The sequence below is a fragment of the Notolabrus celidotus genome, chromosome 20 (genome assembly GCF_009762535.1).
Source record: "Notolabrus celidotus isolate fNotCel1 chromosome 20, fNotCel1.pri, whole genome shotgun sequence".
NCBI classification, from domain to species: domain Eukaryota; kingdom Metazoa; phylum Chordata; class Actinopteri; order Labriformes; family Labridae; genus Notolabrus; species Notolabrus celidotus.
In genome coordinates, this window is record NC_048291.1 from 27,027,824 (window position 1) to 27,049,682 (window position 21,859).

Below are 21,859 nucleotides of genomic sequence, written 5' to 3' on the forward strand. Positions count from 1 at the left end.
ACTCAGGTATTTGACAGTCATAGTAGAGGATGTGATGAAATGAATGCACCTTCAGTTACTCTGCAGCTACGTCTGAAATAATAAAACACAAGTTGCAAATTGTAGACATGAACAGGACATGAGGACATTTATTTAGCTTGTTTTTTATTTAGCTATCAATAAAACCTTTTGGATTTTTTGGGCCATTAATGAATGTTCAGGGTTAGACAAACAACACTTCAGGGGAGGAGATAGCAGAACAGGATGTAGAGAAGGTCTCTGTGCTGAACACAGAACAAGGACTGTGCCGCTCTGTCATGAAGAAATAAAATCAAAACTTGCTTTAAAAGGAGAGAGACGCACCCGTTCAACTTTAAAAAACCACACCTCAAGTTTAGAGGTAATAAATGGCACAATATTTGATTTGAATAGGTCCCACATTATCCTTCGATGACCCAAAATTGAACTCTTATGTATCCTGAAATTCAAAGGATATTTCTGGTACGAAGGTGAGCATTTCAAATTAGTTTTATGCAATCTAGGGTTGTAGGTCATTGAAACTTACAAATTTAAAATAAAGATGAATGAAGGATTTCAAATTCTACATCAACAAAAGCATCTAGAGATCAATATCTAGTGTTAAGATGGGCATGTTTTGGAGGCGCTGGTGGCCTAGCGGTCTAAGCGCCCCACATACAGAGGCTACAGTCCTCGTCGCAGGGGTCGCTGGTTTGATTCCCAACCAGTCGACCATTTCCTGCATGTCTTCCCTCCTCTCTACTCCCCACATTTCCTGTCTCTCTTCAGCTGTCCTATACAATAAAGGCAAAAAGGCCAAAAATATAATTAAAAAAAGATGGGCATGTTTTGGTGAGGAGCCAGGAAATGAGAGAGACAATGTATGGTTAGCAGGTGGTTATGGGATGTAGAATCCCTTCAGGATGAGACAAGACCCCGTTTATTACCCAGCTACTAACTTGAAATCTAAAACATTGATTAAAGATTATCTTATTGATTTAAAATGATTTATGTTTACAGTTTTTAAAAATAGTCCCAGTGATTCCTCGTCAGTGATCGTTCCATGGTGATGGATTCTTCTCTTCCTGTTGCGGTGGATTGAACATGAACCTGTCCTCATTCAGCTCTCCTTCTTCTCTGAGTTCTGTGGTTCACACACCTTTAAAAAGAAACTAATGTCTCAACTTTGAACCCTGCTGCTATCATCACCACCGCTCATGGTTTAAGTTTCTTTGTAGAGATCCCTAACCTAAAGTTTCTCTCACCTGCTCCGCTCAGAAGCTAGCAGTTTTACCTCACCTTACGGTCTATGGTGTCAACAAGCAGAGGCTAAATGTGCCAGAACTCTTTTCTGTGGATTGATTTGGTGTTGCTCATGTTAGTGAAAGTTAATAACTGTTGTCAAGGGGTTTAGCCCAATCAGAATCAAGCATCTTGCAAAGCCAGAAGATCAGTAAGAGAGCCGAGTCATAACTGTACATTATCTTGGGGCGGCAGTAGCTCAGTCCATGGGGACTTGACTTGGGAACCGAAGGGTCGCCGGTTCGAGTCCCAGTATGGACGAAGTTTGGCAAGTGGACTGGTGGCTGGAGAGGTGCTGGTTCACTTGCCTGTGCACTGCCGATGTGCCCTTGAGCAAGGCACCAAACCCCCAACTGCTTGGGGTGCGCTGGTTGATAGCAGCATCCTCACTCTGACATCTCTCCCTAAGTGCATGTCCGCTGCATGTGTGCATGATTGTATGTTCATACCAAAATCTGTGCATGTAGCATGACCGAAAAATAACACGAGTGAAAAAATTGAATTTCCCCCCTGGGGTTTAATAAAGTACATTCTTCTTCTTCTCTTTAAATGCTTCCTGTATGATCAAAGATTCTATGAATGTTTGCCAATATGCAGACGATACTTGATTATACTTATCAATAAAGCCAGACAGAGGAAATCTGTGCATTAAACTTAGGAGGACAAAAAGGAACATTCTCTCCAACTGAACTCAGACATGTCCTCAGCACATTGGTGACATATTATTCAGTGATATAGCAGCTAAAATGGTATTATCCTGCAAGTTAAAATACGCCATAATTTGTCCTCCAGCTCCAGATTTGATTCAGACAGACTTTCCATCCATGCAGTAGAACCGAAATCCGGTCCATCCTGCCTCAAAAGATGCAGATGGAATAGTTTGAAGTTAGCAGCAATAAATAAAGAATACAAATCTACATAAATGAGCTTTGCATGGAAATTCTTCTGAAGTTTAACAACTGCTTAATGAAAAATTTAAAGTACCCAGTTAAATAATGACTACCAAGAAACTTCCAAGGCAATAATTTAGAAATAAAAACTGATACAAGATGCAAATTGTGTCATATTACACTCCTTTTAATCTGATGAAACTTTAAAAACTGTGAAGGAAAGACCACTCAAAGAAAAATGTTTAGTACAGCCATAAAATAATGACTGGAATAAATGCCTGAGTCTGTGAAATAATATTAAAGAGCAATTTTAAAAGAGTTACATAAATTGATTTAGCCAAAACTATTAGTTAAGTAAGGCTGCGAGTCATACGTCATAAGCTTTAACTTAATCCACTGACGGATGTTTGAATGAACTCTGCTCCACTGGATCAAACACAGACTACACAAGCAGAGACATAGATGTAGACAGATGTACACACACACACACACACACACACACACACACACACACACACACACACACACACACACACACACACACACACACACACACACACACCAGAGGAGATAAATGGCGAGCACACATCCTCCTCTTCCTCCTCCTCCACCTCTGGGATTATCATCTTGAATGCCATTTGATGAGAGCCCGACCTGCTGGAGCAGAAATCCAAGCAGAGGCATCACAAGTCCCGAGCGTGGATCTCTGCTCCGTGTGACACGTGTCATGTGTGATTTATGACTTGGTTATGAGAGAGCGCCGTGGTCAGCTGGATAAAGGTTACAGCTCAAAATGAGATCACAGTGACTCCTATTGACATGAGACGACTTTAGATATTGCATCTGGTGACATCAGCTGTGATGTGAATTGAGGTTTGAAAGGCGTGTTTGCTTTGTGAACTGGGTCAGATGTCCATTATGTGTGTGTGTGTGTGTGTGTGTGTGTGTGTGTGTGTGTGTGTGTGTGTGTGTGTGTGTGTGTGTGCGTTTGTGTGTGTGTGATCGATGTGGACGTGCAGAAAAATGTGTTTTCATGACGCATTTAAAAGAACAAAGTTTCTTTCAAACACAGACAAGAATTTATCCATGAGCATCGGCTCACCTTCATCAGTTCAGATAAATTCCTATCGCTCTGTGATCAGCTTATTTCAAATTCGCCATGGAAACTATTCTAACAACAGACGGCTATGTGACGGCAAAGTGAAGCATGAAGAAAACCCGCATTGATGTTTGGGTCGGATGTTGGTTAAATGAGCTTAACAATGTGGTACAAATGTCCCCTGTGTCTGCAGTGGTGCTGGTTCTGCAGCTTGTTTCCTAAAATAAGGGTCGCTCTGACTGAGATCCTCTGTGAGTAATACTTAGACAAGTTCCTCACTCCACTCAAAAATAAGAACCGGCCCTTTAAATGCAGGGAACTGTAACTTTTTATAAAATAAAAATATACATTTTTACCTGCATGCTAGAGGAGAAAATGTATAAGACAATACTAGACAATACAAGACGTGTCGTTGCCTGAGCTGATGTGATGTAACTTGACGTGATGTGGTGTGGCATGACTTGGCATGACATGGCGTGCGGTGGCGTGGAGTTGCGTGGCATTGCGTGGCGTTGCGTGGCGTGGCGTTGCGTGGCGTGGCGTGGCGTGGCGTGGCGTGGCATGATAAGACAAGACAATATAAGTAACAATACGATACCTTATACAGTAGTGTGACGTGGCGGGGGGTGGCGTGGCGTGACTTGGCAAGACTGGACGTGACGTGGCGTGCAGTGGTGTTGGGTGGCATGACAAGACAAGACAATATAAGGAACAATACGATACTTTATACAGTGGCTTAGCGTGGCGTGGCTTGGTGTGGCGTGGTGTAGCGTGGTGTGGCATGGCGTGGTTCGGCATAGCGTGGCGTGGCGTGGCGTGGCGTAGCATGGTGTGGTGTGGCGTGGCATAGCGTGGTGTGGCATGGCATGGTTCGGCGTAGCGTGGCGTAGCGTGGCGTAGCGTGGCTTGGTGTGGCGTGGCATATCGTGGTGTGGCATGGCGTGGTTCGGCGTAGCGTGGTGTGGCGTGGCGTAGCGTGGCATAGCGTGGTGTGGCGTGGCGTAGGGTGGCATAGCGTGGGGTGGCGTGGCGTAGCGTGGCTTGGTGTGGCGTGGCATAGCGTGGTGTGGCATGGCGTGGTTCGGCGTAGCGTGGTGTGGCGTAGCGTGGCTTGGTGTGGCGTGGTGTGGTGTGGCGTAGGGTGGCATAGCGTGGGGTGGCGTAGCGTTGCGTTGCGTGGTGTGGCGTGGCGTGGCGTGGCGTAGGGTGGCATAGCGTGGGGTGGCGTGGCGTAGCGTGGCTTGGTGTGGCGTGGCATAGCGTGGTGTGGCATGGCGTGGTTCGGCGTAGCGTGGTGTGGCGTAGCGTGGCTTGGTGTGGCGTGGTGTGGTGTGGTGTGGCGTAGGGTGGCATAGCGTGGGGTGGCGTAGCGTTGCGTTGCGTGGCGTGGCGTGGTGTGGCGTGGCGTGGCGTGGCGTAGCGTGGCATAGCGTTGTGTGGCGTGGCGTAGCGTGGTGTGGCATGGCGTGGTTCGGCGTAGCGTGGTGTGGCGTAGCGTGGCTTGGTGTGGCGTGGTGTGGTGTGGTGTGGCGTAGGGTGGCATAGCGTGGGGTGGCGTAGCGTTGCGTTGCGTGGCGTAGCGTGGCGTGGCGTGGCGTAGCGTGGCATAGCGTTGTGTGGCGTGGCGTAGCGTGGTGTGGCGTGGTGTAGCGTGGTGTGGCGTGGTGTAGCGTGGCGTGGTGTGGCGACATAAGATAAGAGACTTCATAGAATGCTTTTTTGATCCCCGGGGGAAATTCGTTTCTTGCAGCAACACAGACAGAGTTCCAAACGAGTAACACACAAATAGAGAAATATATTTAGATAAAGTAAAAATAAAAATGTATAAAATAAATACAAATTTTAAAAGTATATACAAATGTTGATAATAAAATATGTGTTCATAAAAATAGTTTTAAAAAGTCAAAGTATTCTTTTTTTATATTGCAGGAACTGAAAACAGCTGTTTTCTGTGACTGAAGACAAACTGAAGGCTGAGAAAGATTAAAAAGTCCAAGTTTTTTCAGTGAAACTGAAACAATGAGCTGAAAGAGAATAAAACAGTGTCGAGCTGAGGTCACTGCACGCTCATAACTCTCTGTTCATGCAGAATATGAGTGAACATGTGAGAAGATTAGATCTTGAAGGTTCATCAAGGATGGCATAGTTCAAGTGTTTCCAGTAATACACATGTTTTATATTAAAGTAAAGCTGCAGAGTTTTATAGTGTAACTGAATGAATCTTGAATATAGAGGGTGGCACATAAAGCCCATTCATGCTCCTCTGAATTCCTCTAGAGAAAATATGAATGCATCAGAAAAATAAATGTGTGTTGGGATGATTCAGTCGTTCAGAGTTCACATGTTCATCCTTCATTTGTATATCTTTAAACTGCTCGTGTGGAGGAGCCTGGTGTTGCCTCGCCCTCACCGGACTGTGGCTCCACTTTATAGACCCTCTCATGACACTCTGTCAGGCTCATCAACCCTTGAAGGCAGATCGAGTAAGTGGAAGGTTTTATGCACTGACATTCACTCCAGCTCGCCGGGTCACAGCTACACAACACCGAGCATCTCCACTGTGGGTGATTGATTCCTTCCTCTCTGGAAACAGTGTGTCAGAGTGTGTTTACACAAAGTGATTTCTGAGTTTCAGTCCCTGCTCAGAGGAAAACACACTGCGGATGTGGAGATGGATGGATGGTAATGATGATGTTAGGTGAGGACAGCGCTATCATTGTCATAGTTTCTGTTCTGTTATGAAAGCCTTTACAAAGATGCAGCAGAATCCCAAATCAATGTTGATGTTGGAGGACTTTGCAGAAAACAGCAGATGTCCTTATTTTCTTTTCAGCTGATGCTGCGTTCTCTCCCTGAGTCCAATATCTCCTTGAAGCTGAGCGTTTGTGAGGTATATGCACGGAGAAAAGGTGTAAAGTTTAGGACCAAAGTGGTGCAGGATGACCGGAGGTGTGGCATCATTCATAGTGACAGTAAAGATCCTGTTAGTGTGCACTCCTGCAGAGTCAGCAGCGCTACAACTCAGTGCTGGTAACTCTGGGCGATGGGCTGCCAATAGGTGATTAATCTTGCCTTAATGAACATTATCAATAATGTAGAAGATTGCCGGGTGAATTAGACAACAATGCGTATGGTCCTTATGCAGATTGTACTCTAATCTTGTGACCTCTGCTGCTGTCGATGCAGTTAGGAGGATCTGAGGAGAAACTTAGCAGATGCGAAGATGTGGAAGAAGAACTGCTTGTGTAACTTAAATGTCAAGACAGATGATATACTCTAAATATGACAAATAAAGGTCCTCATGATCAACCAATCAATCAATCAGACTTTCTTTATAAAGCACTTTTCATACAATGACAGTGTAACACAAAGTGCTGTACATAAAAACAACTTCAAATAGAATAAAGATAAAGATATACGAAACCGGGGCGATTCTAGGATCGGATGTTTAGGGGTGCTGAGCCGGGCAAGATACATTTTATTGTTTTGTGCATTTTAACCTGATTTCATTCCCACATCTGTGAAATAAAAGTATCACACTTTTTGGGAAAGTCTGTGACTAAACCATCAAATCTGATAAAGGTTATTTAAATGCTGAGCCACAGCAAAAGAGGAATGGATTGGAATCATAAGAGAAACATATGGTAACCCTCATTTACAATGTTACAATGTTACAATGTTACAATGTCATTTAGCAGACGCTTTTATCCAAAGCGATGTACAGACGAGAACAAGAACAACACAAGCAAAGATCTAGACTAGAGGAAACAAGATCAGTACGAGTAACAAAGTGCTTCAAGTCCTTTTGGGTGCAGGTACCGCCAAGCAGTGTGAAGGTAATGCACAAAGTAAATAAGGAACATCTACAATGAAGCAACCAACCAATTTAAGACCTTCCATTATCATCATCAACAATTAACATCACCACAGTAATGAACAAAGTACCAAGTGCTGGGTCACTCAAGACCTGAACACAGATTCCCAGAGTAGAGCAGGACAGTGTGAGTCAACTGTAGCTGGAAGACATGATCTGCCACTGGGGACAACAGTGGAGAACAGTCTAGCTAAGTGCATAGTGCTTCCTAAAGAGCTGGGTCTTTAGCTGTCTTTTGAAAGTAGAGAGGGACTCTGCAGATCGAATGGAGTTGGACAATTCATTCCACCATTTAGGGGCAACAGAAGAGAAGAGTCCAGCTAGTGATTTTAAGGCCTTGTGTGCTGGAAGCACTAGGCGCTTTTCAGAGGCTGAGCGTAGCGGGCGAGAAGGGCAGTAGACCTGGATGAGGGGTTCCAGGTAAACTGGAGCGGTTTTGGTTCCTGCTTTGTAAGTCATGATTAGAGTTTTGTATCTGATGCGAGCTGCAACTGGAAGCCAGTGTAGTGAGATGAGCAGGGGAGTGACATGAGCTGTCTTAGGCTGGTTGAAGACCAGACGTGCTGCTGCTGCGTTCTGGATCATTTGCAGAGGTTTAGCTGTGAATGCAGGGAGGCCTGCCAGTAGAGAGCTGCAGTAGTCAATGCATGACATTACAAGAGCTTGAACCAGGAGCTGTGTTGCGTGTTCTGTCAGGTAGGGTCTGATCCTCTTGATGTTATAGAGGGGAAAACGGCAGGACCGTTTCTGGACCTTCTTTCTGGGGAAAGACAACTCATGTTGACACAGCAGCTCCTCAACATATACATAAACAGTATGTATGTTTCTGGAGTAAACCAGCCCCCGACAGTGAGAACCAAAAATAACAAAAATTGACATTTGAGTTATTTTTTGGACTTTCATTTGAAATGCACAACATGTAAAACGCGTTGGAGCTGCTGTAGTTTTGTTGTTAAAATATTATGTTTCAACCAAGTACTCTATGGTTTTAAACTTTTCTAGCTTGTTAAAATGGACATACAGTAAAATATATATATTTTTTTAGGGGTGCTGGGATTCAATTTAGAGGTGCTTCAGCAGCCCCAAAAATGGGTTAGAAATATGATGCATAAAATAAAAAGACCCCTCCATCCTGATCCCCAATCCAGCCCCGACTCCAAAACCCACCCTACAATCCTAAGGTTAAGAACACAAGATATGCAACTATAATAATAAAAACAATAACAATAAAATAAATAAATAAAAATAAAAAAGAAGTTGCTGAACGAACTGAGGAAACGCCCTCATGATATCTGAGTGAGGAAACACTGGAGGTAAAATAAGATGTTAAAACTCAATGAAGGAATTTAAAGTCACCAAAATAAAATAAATGACTAAGATAATGAAACAATAAAAGATTAAACCATTACAAGAAAATAAGATGCTATACTTAAAAAATAAAATAAATAAATAAAATGGAATAAAAAGAGAGTAAAATTTGAACTAGATAATACATAAATAAGTAAATAAATAAATAAACAAATAAATAAATAAATAAAATATAATAAAAAGTGACTACAATTTGAACTAGATAATAAATAAATAAAACAGAATAAAAAGAGACTAAAATTTGAACTAGATAATAAATAAATAAATAAATAAATAAATAAATAAATAAATAAATAAATAAATAAATAAAACAGAATAAAAAGTGACTACAATTTGAACTAGTTAATAAATAAATAAATCTGTTATGAGAATGAAATTCAGTGAAAAGCGAGACTAAAAAGGTCTGTCTTGAGTTTGCTTTTAAAGATATTCATGCTCTGTGCATGATGCAGAAAACTGTCTGTGTAATGTGGTAATGGTAACTTCCCTCTGCTATGCATAATACCTGCATGAAAGGGTTAATCCTGCAGCTGTAAATGAATGAGAAAAATAAGAAGTTTGATGTTTTTCTCTGAAATGTTATTAAATGGAGCGCCGCCTGCAAGCTAGTTCAGGCAGACAACTCGAGCTGCGCTCAGTCATACTGACACGTCATCATCCTCCCTATCAGCTGATCTCAACATCCTCATTTGGCGGTCTATTTAAGCTGCAAGTCTCCCCGTCTCTGTCTCTGCCTCTGCTTTGCAAGTGCTCCTGCTGTCCTGCTCAGTGTTGTGTGCAAACTTTGTACCCACCTCCTCCCTGGCATCCACCTGCGGGCTCCGAGGGGGGTTAGTCCTCTCTCATTGCTCCTAAATGTTTGCATTTAAATAATGTATGCTGAGTAATGAGGTTCGGAGCCCATACGCCAAACACAATACTGTATGCTGCAATAAACTTTATCTTAAGTGAACGTGAGTTGTCGTACTGAAATATAATGGCGGTTCTGGATAAAGTGGTGTAAAATGGAAGTACTCACATTCAGCACCATTTAAATTCAATTCAATCCCTCTGAAAATCTTCTGAAGTATTCAAGAGGGTTGAAATATTCATGAACCTAAAGAACGATATTAACCGAAGTAAAGAATTCAGGTGATGCAGATGACGTTCGATGATGATGATGATGGTGATGGAGTGAGTGCATGCCGCTCCTTCACTCGCAGCACATTTATGATATCAGTGATGAGTCACGTCAGCTGCAGCGCCCTAATTTCTCCTGATCCTGTAATCTCTCAAATATCAGCCCGACTGTGGGAACATGAACTCAGTTTTCTGGCACAGAAACTGAATAAGGCATCAGGGTCCCGAAAGGACCAAACACAGGCTCATTTAAAAAAAATACCCCAAAAAACAGCACCATAATTTAAGCTTCTGCTGCAGCTGCTGCACTCAGTCGAGCTGGAATTAGACCAAGATCAGAGACAAAATAATTAATCAGACTGCACAGTATCTGGGTCAGACTACCTGCTTCCCCAGCCAAGAGAAAACTGTGAAAATCAAGATAAACAGAATTTGGGAGGCATTTTACTTTGGCAAGCCAAACATCCAAACATGGCACTAAATCATTAAAACACCCTGTTCTCACAAAATCTCTGACGCACTGTCTCAGCTCCTAATTCCAACTGGATCATTAATTTGCTCCTCGTGGTTAATCGTACACAGGCCCCCTCATGTCGACAGTGATGTCTCTATATGCTGATGACGTGGCGACTTGTTAGCGATATTCAGTCGATTCTGTAGCTTCCATGTTCTCTCATCGCTCACTGCATCATTCCCTCTGCATCAGGGGACGCACATTTCACCACCAAGAGCTCTGTGATTGTTCCGGTACCTTTAGCCCAGCCGGCAGTCTTTGATTTACACCCTCCACCCTCCACCCTCCCCTCCCCTCCTCTGCGCCCTTTTCTGCTTGTCTTGTATGTGGGAGCAGGACTCATAAAACACCAGAGAAGCTGTGCTCCGGCTGAGAGGTGTGGAAGGCCATAAAAGTCCCGGGCCAGCTGATGATAATGTGCTCAGCAACGCACCGGGCCCTATCAGGCTTGTTTTATGACCTATCATGCACAGCACTCACACACACAAACACTCACACACACACTTGTACAGTACGACCGTAGAGGTAAATGCTCACAGATGGTGCAGCATGCAGAGCTAAACAAATATACTCTCTCTGCATATTGTAAGTGTTAAAAAGTAAATGATGCATGATGGTACACACAGAAACAAACTCACACTCACACACACAGCTGCTGCAGGAAATGAGAAACGAGTCTACATCACCTGAAGAACACAAACACTTTGCCATCAAATCCAAAGTTGTTCTTTTCAAAGTAGGATGCATGAACGACAGGAAGGAGGCGGCGGGATGACTGCTCTACTCTACTCTTGCAGCGTCGCATGAGAGCGCTCGCTGTTGCTCTGAGTGTCAGCACAGCGGTGATTCAGTTTGAGGCTCCAGAAAAAACTCACCACAAACATGTTGCATGACTGTAATGTTCATTAACACCTGACTGAGGCCAAGTGATGAGAAGTCCACATGCAGAATGCCTCTCATCCAATCAGATTACTTGGTCAGAATTAAGGATGTGACACTTTGGCGCTCAAGGTCAGTAAAAGCTGATTTATACTTCTGTGTCGAGTCAACGGCGTAGCCTGCGCCAGAGGTCCACGTAGCTCCCGTACCTACGCAGAGGCCTATGCACGTAGCTGACATGCATTGACACAGCCGCAAGCCCTGTGATTGGTCCGCTCAACGGCATTGTATTTCCCAATTTACAGCACTTCCGAGATCCCCGCTCATCAGCCGTGTATTTCATCTCCTCCTCTCTATTCTTCATGTAATCATGTCTGTATGATAAAAAGCAACATGTATCAATCAATCAACCAATCAACCTTTATTTGTATAGCGCCAAATCACAACAAACGTTATCTCAAGACGCTTTTATAAACAGAGCAGGTCTAGACCACTCTATGTCAAATTATGAACAGAGACCCAACACCAACACCGGATAAGACTCAGTCTTACCCCACATTAATCCACCATGAGCATTGCACATCGCAGTATTTAGCTAGTTACAGTGGAGAGGACAAACTTCCTTTAACAGGCAGAAACCTCCAGCAGGACCAGACTCATGTTAGACAGCCATCATGCCTTGACTGAGTTGGGTCTTGAAAGAGGGATAGAGGGGAGTAAGAGAGAGAGGTGATAGTGATGAGACGAGTAGTAGAAGCTGTTGCCGCTGGAGTCCAGAACGTCCGTATCAGGAGGACGTCTACGGCAGCTCAGAGGAACCTACAAGACAAGGGAGCTCAGGGACTCCAGAAAGTTCTATGGTTAGTAACTTTAATTGGACAGGAAGAGTTAAAGTAAGTGATGGAGGGGGTTGGGGGGAAGGAGGTGAGCTAGGATCCCAGTGTGTCAGTGCGCCAGAGAGCGTAGCGGGGCTGGAAGCAGGCGACCGCCTATCAGAGAGACCACACTGCCCTCAAGCATTTAGGCGGAGAATTGCTGCGCGACACGGACACATCGACGCACAAGTATGTGGGGCTCATGTCCGTGTCACCCCTTGCTGCGTAGGGGCGACGCAGAAGTGTAAATCAGCTTTAAAAGTGGGGCTTCTTCTTGTTCCAGCAGGATCCTGCACACAAGCTCCGCCTCCAGTGTGAAACCAGACTTTTACACAAAGACATTTCACTGATTTGTGCTCTTATTTTGAGCAAAACAACAAACTAAGCATCACTTCTCTTCTCTTTGTCCACTCACCACGATGTAAACACTGTCCTAAATCATCCATCCATCCATCCATTATCTTGACCACTTATCCCGTTGGGGGTCACGGGAGGCTGGAGCCTATCCCAGCTGGCAACGGGCGAAAGGCGGGGTACACCCTGGACAGGTCGCCAACCCATCACAGGGCGTCCTAAATCATAAGCAATGCATATATTATCGACCTCCAGGGTTGCATCACATTAACATGGAGACCACATCACCTCTTACAGTTAAAATGAGTGTTTTTATCAGGGTGTATTGAACGCTCTCTCTGCAGGATGCGAGTCATTACGGTGATACTCCCTGCAGCAGAAACCTCACATTGACATGTACGGCGCAGGGCGCTCTCACTCCTGAATTAGCATGTGCGCTACACATGTGACTACTTGATGGATCACCCTGACGCCGGACCCCGCCCCTAATTAGACCCCAAATGGCTTTACAGTGACTAATTATTGATGCAGCCAATATGTGACAGCTGCTAATAAATACACATGCCGGCTGGAAGGAGCAGACAAGAACTGCATTAATGACCTGCAGGGAGCCGAGGGGGGAAAGGTGAGGGGAAGAGAAGAAAAGGAAAAAAGTATGCGGTGTGACATCTCTGTGGCTCGTACATGACAGTGATGAATTGTCTCAATAATGCGGCTGAATCTCAGGTAAATGAGGAAGAAGAGAGAGGTACTTTCTCCTCGTACTGTAGGGGAAAAACAGAACCAGATGAAATTGTAGCCATCTGTTGTTTAAAATGTTCTTTTTGGAGCTCCAGGGTCTTTTTATTGAGACGGAGCGATAAAACAAGGAGCAGGGTGATGTCGAGGGGAAGGTCTGGTTCAATAAGTGTAACAGCATTAAAGTTTCTGTAAGTGCTGACGGCTTAAAACAACTGTTTACCTTATTACCAGGCTTTCTTAAATACTTCATTCTGAATGGGCAAAGGAAAAAGTCTGCCTGTTGACTCTGTGGCAAAAAGTATCGGACAGGATTCATTAGTATCTGCCTCAGACTGTATTAAATACTTGATTCTGATTGGTCAAAACAAGAAGTCCGCCACATTTCACCTCTGCTTGTTGACACTGGCAAAAACTTCTGATAGCATTCAGTAGTTTCTGTCTCATACGGGTTAAAGACTTGATTCTAATTGGTCAATACAGGAAGTCCAACCCATTTCACAGCAGCCTCTTGACACTGTGGCAAAAAGCCTCCAATAGCATTTTTTAGTTTCTGTCTCAGGCTGTGTTAAATACTTGATTCTGATTGGTCAACACAGGAAGTCTGCCAAATTTCACGTCTGCCTGTTGACACTGTGGCAAAAAGTATCCATAGGCATTCATTAGTTTCTGTCTCAGGCTATCTTAAATACTTGATTCTGATTGGTCAAAACACAATCCACCTCATTTCTTGTCTGCCTGTTGACACTGTGGCAAAGCCTCCAATAGCATTCATTAGATTCTGTATCAGGCTGGGTTAAATACTTGATTCTGATTGGCTAAAAGAAGAGGTCGGAGACATTTCATGTCCGCTTGTTGACACTGTTGCAAATAGTCTCCAATAGCATTCCTTAGATTCTGTCTCAGGCTAGTTTAAATACTTGATTCTGATTGGTCAAAAGAAGAGGTCTGCAGCATTTCGCATCTGCCTGTTGACACTGTTGTAAAAACATTCACCTCCAATATAATTTGTTAGTTTCTGTCTCAGACTGTTGTAAATACTTGATTCTGATTGGTCAAAAGAAAAATTTGGACACATTTCACCTCTGCTTGTTGACATTGTGGCAAAAGTCTCCAATAGCAAACATAAGCTACTGCCTCAGGCTGGGTTAAATACTTGATTCTGATTGGTAAAAGGAAAAAGTCTGCTTGTTGACTCTGTGGCAAAAAGTATGACAGGATTCATTAGTTTCTGTCTCAGGCCGTCTTAAAAACTTGATTCTGATCAGTCAAAACAAGAAGTTGGACACATTTCACCTCTGCCTGTTGACACTGTGGCAAAAAGTATCCATCAGCATTCATTGGTTTCTGTCTAAGGCTGGGTTAAATACTTGATTCTGATTGGCTAAGAGAAGAAGTCGGCCACATTTCACGTCTGCCTGTTGACATTGTGGCGAAAAGCCTCCGATAGCGTTCCTTAGTTTCCGTCTCAGGCTGGGTTAAATACTTGACTTTGATTGGTCAAAACAAGAAGTCTGCCCAATTTCAAGTCTGCCTGTTGACACTGTGGCCAAAGTCTCCAAATTAATGTGTTAGTCTCTGTCTCAGGCTGGGATAAATACTAAATACTTGATTCCAATTGGTCAAAATCCCATTACAATAATGACCACTTCTCCACAACAGAAGGGAAGCCAGAAATCACAAACGTTACATCGAATCATTCTACCACATATCACCTCTGCCTGTTCACACTGTGGCAAAAAGTCTCCCATAGAATTTGTTAGTTTCCTTCTCTGGCTGCTCTTGAGGACAGAAATGTCAACATAAGTAATCCTGCAGAAGTCCTGTCCACCTTTTCTAAAGTTACCTTCAATTAAAATGTTAAGTTTAATGTTGATTATAAAAAACAAGCAGGCTGCTTCTTTAACTTTCAGTTTAATGTTGAATCATCACGTATAACCACAAACACACCATTACCCCTTCTGTTCATCCTTTGAAACTTAGAGTCAGTCAAAGTCTCTTTAGTCTCTTAAAACCTTTGAGTTGTTTTCCCCGTCTCTGTGAGGACGTCTGTCCAATGTGTAACCATGAATCAGCATCTAAAGACTGAGGGATCTTTATTTTTAGCCCCAGGATAAACTGAACACAGATTTTGATCTCTTAAGGCAGATTTCTGTGGATTATTAAAAAACATCATGCTACAGATATTTTCAACAGAGCATCAGTTTAATCTTTTCTTAAGAAGCATGCTAAATAAAGGCCCTTTTATTTACTAAGCCTCAGTAATGGTTCCTCTTTGTGATGTCAGGAGAGAAAGGGAGGGACATCTTGGGATTACACTGAAAGAAAACAAAACAACAAAAACAGAGAAAGAAAAGCAGCCAGATATAATTAGGCTGTTGTTTTCTGTCTCTTAGTTTTTAAAAACTTTCCCCTCCTTGTCCAGTTTTTCTGTCATTACCAAAACTCATTGTGTTTCAGCCCCTGAGAGCTGAAGCCTCATCAGTGCAGAGACTCAGACTCGTCATAAATTAACATAAAATGTGCTGCCAGAAGCAATGAATCTCAAATTAAAGATAAAAACATGCAGAGCGGCTGCTTTTGCAAGAGAATGATTTTTTTTTTAAATACAATATTACACAAAAAGTGAACTAGCTGCTTGGTGTGCAGGCTGTGTGAACGTCTGTCAGGTCCTCACCTGTTGTTCATGAACAGAAGACGCCTGAAGAGCCTTATGTTGCCTTATGTTCACACCAGACGGACATAAGAGTATTTGCTTGCATATTGGATTGCAGAATATTCTATGTGTGGTGGCTTGCTTTCGCCAAATGAAACAAAACACCTATAAGCCACTGAGGGTCTGCTTTACTGGGACTCAGTTGACGCGTCCTCCTCGTCAGAATGAATGAATGAAGTCCAATCTTTGTGCATTGACATCAATAAGGGTTTATTTTACATCGACACACAATAAAAGCTCAGCCGATCAATCCACACTTGCATCTACTACGAACTTGTAGAAATAAAGGCTTTAAGCTACTGTAGACGATGACAGATGACAAAGACGATGGTCAAAACTATGCTAATCGGTAGGCAGCTATCCTGCCACTAATTGGGTCTTCTTCCCTATATGCCTTTTACACCTGGCTTGACAAACATGCCACCTAGTGTGCACACAAGTGCATCAAACAAGTAAACAGCCCATACATAATATTTACACACACACACATATGGCTCGAACACGATGTTTACTCCCTAAATTTGCAGGAATAACGCTCCATGTGTCAGATCACGTGTGCTCGAGTACTCAAAGACTCAAACTAACTGGGGCAGTGTTAACTTGCAGGTACAACCGATAGCTGGAATCAAGTGTTCACAATTTACCAGGTAATCCGACTTTCTCACTCACTTTCCTCCAAGTGAGCTCCTTTTTACTCCTGTTTGGATCCAAAAAACAACAGGGGATGTGGTACTTCAACTATTCCTCAATTTTCCAAATGAATTAACCTCCGCCTATCTGTTCTTCCAGGATCTCCATTCTCTACATTGATGTGCATTGCAGCCTGTTTCAGTTTGGGAGCTCCTTTAATGTTGCTCCTCCATGTTGCACTTTATCTGATGTACACTACCAGTGCAAAGTTTGGAAACACCTTCTCATTCAAGGGTTTGTATTTATTGTAATTATTGTAAACACTGTAGATTAATACTGAAGACATCAAAACTATGAAAGAACATATATGGAATTATCTAATTTTTAAAAAGTGTTAAACAAAGCAGAATCTGTTTCATATTTTAGATTCTGTAAAGTAGCCCCCTTTTTCCTTCATGACAGCTTTGCACACTCTTGGTATTCTCTCAGTCCGCTTCATGAAGTGGTCTCCTGGAATTGTTTCTAATGAACCTGAGCCTTGTCAAGAGTTCATTTGTAGAATGACTTGCCTTCTTAATGTGTTTGAGACCATCAGTTGTGTTGTTCAGAGGTAGGGTTAGTACACAATGGATAGCCCTATTTGACTACTGTTGTAATCCAGATTATGGTAAAACCAGATTATTTCATAGTGTTGATGTCTTCAGTATTAATCTACAATGTTGGAAATAATTACAATAAATGAAATCCATTGAATGAGACGGTGTGTCCAAATTTGTGACTGGTAGTGTATCAGCTGCGAAGTCTGGGACCCAAGATCCACCGAGCTTTACACCTTTAGGTTCCAGCTTTAGGTTCCAGCTTTAGGTTTCAGCTTTAGGTTCCAGCTCAGGCGAACAGCTGGAGATGTAAAGTAGAAAAGTGTAGGAGGCTTTGAAAGTTTAAAATAATTGGAGGAGTTACGTGACTTCAGATTTGTTTGCTGGTAATAAATGTTAATCGATGGTGCAGCTTTCAAAGTTGCCAGGCAACAGGAGCCGTGCTTAAGAACGTCTCCTGTTGGCTCGGTCTGAGTGGTGCAGGATACAATGACCGGGCCTCTTCCAGGATGAGACCGCTGAGCTGGCACTCAGATACTGTGTATGCATTTACATATAAGTGCATGCATGTGTAGAGACCATCTTTACTTTCTCTGATATCTTCTTTCATGTGTATTTCTCTGTTCTCTCTGTTTTATCTGCACTTAAAGATAAAACTGAAGTTGCCGGCTCACCTCACTTTATATAAAAATGCACTTTTAGAGCCGCTCTGCATGAGGTAACCCTCCTCTATGAGTTTCCTTTCTCCAGTAACATCCTGTTCTTGGTTCCAAAGCACCGATGTGACCGACGGAGGCACGGGGTAATTGAATATTAACATCGTCGGCCTCTAACACACTTCACGGAGCGGTGTCAGCCAAGAGAGAGCAGCGCAGAGAAGTCCTGACATCTACTGACCGCGCAGAACTTCACATAACCAACACATGCAAATCTCAGCCTCAGTTTGAGCTCTGGAGGGGCGAGTGGGCGGAAACATTCAACCTGCGAGAGAGCAAAGCCTGAGTGAGAGCTACAGGCCGTCTCAGAGGATTGGAGTGTTTAGAGGGAAAAAGTGCAAATATGCATCATCACCGCGCCGTGATAAAGATCAAGTCTTTGAGTGGAATGTAAAGTTTGCTTTTCATGCCCTCATTTGTACTCTGCCCCCGGCATTAAGAGCCGGCCCGTTGCACTTAATTCTAACTAAGAGAGAGAAACCAGGTGCGAAGTGATGGAGGCCGCTTCACTCTGACAGCATGAGGAGGCTCATCGAACAGGTCCAGAATGAAATGTCTCTCTTTAGATAACATCTCTGCTGAAAGTTTGCTCTGCTCACTGCAAAAACTCAAAGTCTTACCAAGTGAAATTGCCTCATTTTTAGTCTAAATGTCTTCTCCCACTTAATTTAAGATACATTTACTTAACAAGGAACATTTCAGCAAGATAGAGGGACTTGTTTTAAGACATCTTAAATATCTTGCTAGGTCAAACAATCTTGAAATGATCTTGTTTTGAGTTTTAATTTAGAAGAAACAAGGTTTATTTTACATTTCAGACATTTTTCAAACTGAGATCTTATTAGTAGAAGACGGATAATCTTGATTTAAGACAAACATTTTACTTGATTTAAGGAAATGCATTTTATTGAAGAATCTATCAGAAAACAGCTCCATTGATAAAAGAAAGAAAGGAAGGAAGAAAGGAAGGAAGGAAGGAAGGAAGGAAGGAAGGAAGGAAGGAAGGAAGGAAGGAAGGAAGGTAGGAAGGTAGGAAGGAAGGAAGGAAGGAAGGTAGGAAGGAAGGTAGGAAGGAAGGAAGGAAGGAAGGAAGGAAGGAAGGAAGGAAGGAAGGAAGGAAGGAAGGAAGGAAGGAAGGAAGGAAGGAAGGAAGGAAGGAAGGAAGGAAGGAAGGAAGAAAGAAAGAAAGAAAGAAAGAAAGAAAGAAAGAAAGAAGGAAGGAAGAAAGAAACAAACAAACAAACAAAAGGAAGGAAGCAAGGAAGGAAGGAAGAAAGAAAGAAAGAAAGAAAGGAAGGAAGGAAGGAAGGAAGGAAGAAAGAAGGAAAGAAAGAAAGAAGGAAGGAAGGAAGGAAGGAAGGAAGGTAGGTAGGTAGGTAGGTAGGTAGGTAGGAAGGTAGGTAGGTAGGTAGGTAGGTAGGTAGGAAGGACGGAAGGAAGGAAGGAAGGAAGGAAGGAAGGAAGGAAGGAAGGAAGGAAGGAAGGAAGGAAGGAAGGTAGGTAGGAAGGTAGGTAGGTAGGTAGGTAGGTAGGTAGGAAGGAAGGAAGGAAGGAAGGTAGGTAGGTAGGTAGGTAGGTAGGTAGGAAGGAAGGAAGGAAGGAAGGAAGGAAGGAAGGAAGGAAGGAAGGAAGGAAGGAAGGAAGGAAGGAAGGAAGGAAGGAAGGAAGGAAGGAAGGAAGGAAGGAAAAGTTGGGGTTTTTTTAAGGGTGGGTTTCAGTTTTCAGGCACTGTTTCTTCTAAATCAGATCAAAATGTACATCCTCAAGTTATTGAGTGAAAATATACTAATTGTTATCATTCCTGTCTTATTCTGAGACACTAAGCTTTAACATACTGGTAAAATATTACTTATAATAACTTTTCCCTGCTAATTTTAAGATCACAGTTTTCTAAATATTAAGTCTTATTTTAAGAAATCTTACCAAGCAAATTTTCACTTCTTCCATTGGCAGATTTTTGTGTTTATTTCAAGGTAAAAGGACCTTGAAAGACGTTTTTTTTGCCTTGTTTTTGGAGGGGCATTTTTCCAGTGCTGCAGATATGAAAACGTTAACAGTGAGAGTCTGCAACACTCTGAGCAGGTTGAATAAGCTGCTTCTTTTACACTTCAGTTAACCTGGAGCAAAGATGCCGGGCAACAAAACATCTGCATAAAGTCAGGGTGAACAGATCTGATGATGCAACACATAGCGGTCATGTCTGGACATTTTCAGGACTGCAGGGAAGAAGAGAGAGGAGAAAATGCGTCTTATTGAAGGGTCATTGACGTGACATGCATATTTTTGTGTCTGAATCCATTATTTTCTTTTGAAACAATGTTATTTTTAAGACTTACATCAATTGATTCTTTAAAACCTGCTTATTATGAATATAATTTCAGTACATTCAAATATAGAGATTTATTTTATCTGTGTCTCAAACCCTGAAAATGTCAGGTGACGCAACCGTCCGAGCGAGTGAACTGACTTAAAACACTATAAAAATGTATTTTAATAATAATAAATTCAAATTAAAACACCATGGCATGATTTTACATATAAGAGCTTTGAAATAAACATAAGTTCATAAATATCAATAGTTTAAAGGCACCTAAGGTTATTTAAAAACTTTTGTCTGGCAATTTGCATGTTCTCAAATATCAGGGTGGCACCACCGTACTCATGGAGCTTTTATTTTGAAAGTATTTATAATGGACTCAAACATATTAAATCATTCAGAGGACCCTACTAATTGTCATGGCTGAGTTAAAAGGTTTGTAGATGTCTCTTAAATAATAATAGAAAAGCTTTTATCAACTTATAGGTGGATGGTAACACTTTCCATGTCAGGTGGTACAACCAACCTAAAACTGTAAAAATGATATTTTAAACCTGGCCAATAGAATGCAAAAATACTAATATATTGTAAATAAAACATAAACTCACAAAATACAAATGTGTAAAGCACTGTAACCACTCTCAGGGATACTTCCTAAAAGTTTCAGTTAGAATAAATGATAGGTAAGTTCATATATTTGGACTAATATCAGGTTGAGCCACCTGACATTTTTTGGGTGTTCAAGTTCAGAAAAGGGTAAAAAAAACACAAAAGTATTTAAACCCTTAAAAAAACATAATGTGTTCAAACAAGCCTTGTTAGAACACATTATTCCAGACACAAAAATATGCATTGCAACCATTCTGGAAATACTTAAAAAAAACAACCTTTTTGAGGTTTATGTAACGTAACTTTTTATTCTTAAAAGTCATAGACTGTAAAAAATATGGACGTAGTATCCGTGACGTCACCCATCTGTTTCTGAAGAGCTGCTTGAGACCAATCGGCTGCGGCAGCCATATTGCTTCTGTCGAGCCAGTGTGACGTAAAGAGGCGGGCTTTGAGCCTCCTAGCCAACAGCTGCAGTGTTCCTGCAGGCAGCTGTGCCTCTCATTGGAAGACTGGTAATCTCAATATCTTCTAAATTGCCGAGGACAGTGAGAGGACATCAAGAAATTAGCTATTCAGACTACACTCATCTTTTGTACCAGGCTGTAAACATGTTTATTAATGCTGCAAAGATCGTCTTTTCCCCATTCATGTGTATGTGACTTCCGGTACTTCCGGAGCCAGCCTCAAGTGGATCCTCCATGAACTGCAGCTTTTAACACTTCCGCATTGGACTCATATTTTTAGACCGGAGGTTGCCGCTTGGTAAAAGTACCCATTTTTGAAAGTTAAGCAAGTTTTCTTTAGTAATGGTTGAAAGCACCTACACTGTTTCCATATATCCTTCCTATATTTCATCATAAAAGCTGCAGAGATTTCATGTGACATGAGCACCTGAGGGGGGAGTCTGTAGAGACGATGTTCAGCTGTGTTTGATGTCATGAGGGAATCTTCCTAAAGGAGATCCTTAACAAATCTAATCGTAGACATCTGTTAAGACGGAGACTTTGATGGTAACCCACGAAAAACTAAACCCAAGGAGGAGCAGAGAGGTAAAGGTGTTCTTCTTTTATAACTGTGTACACTTCCCTCCCTGGGATCTTCACTTTAATCATTCCCTCACTCCTCTCGCCAGATAAAAAGTGAAAAAAACGTCCCAGAAAACAATAAATCCCTCAACAGCGCTGTCAAGACTTATTCATCACAGCGAGCCCTGCTGGGCCACAAGCCTCCAATCTTTACTTATAGATCCATTTGTTATTAAAA

General features: G+C 42.3%; 2 protein-coding genes across 2 annotated transcripts in view; both read right to left on the reverse strand.

Annotated features, from left to right (window-relative positions):
- pecam1 (platelet/endothelial cell adhesion molecule 1) overlaps positions 1-21,859 on the reverse strand; it is a 149,570-nt gene that overhangs the window by 64,031 nt on the left and 63,680 nt on the right. The gene's annotated exons all lie outside the window — the stretch shown is intronic.
- Positions 3,888-4,979, reverse strand: LOC117832401 (histidine-rich protein PFHRP-II-like). Its single transcript, XM_034711501.1, has one exon. It carries the CDS (start codon positions 4,977-4,979, stop codon positions 3,888-3,890), a length of 1,092 nt encoding a protein of 363 aa, XP_034567392.1.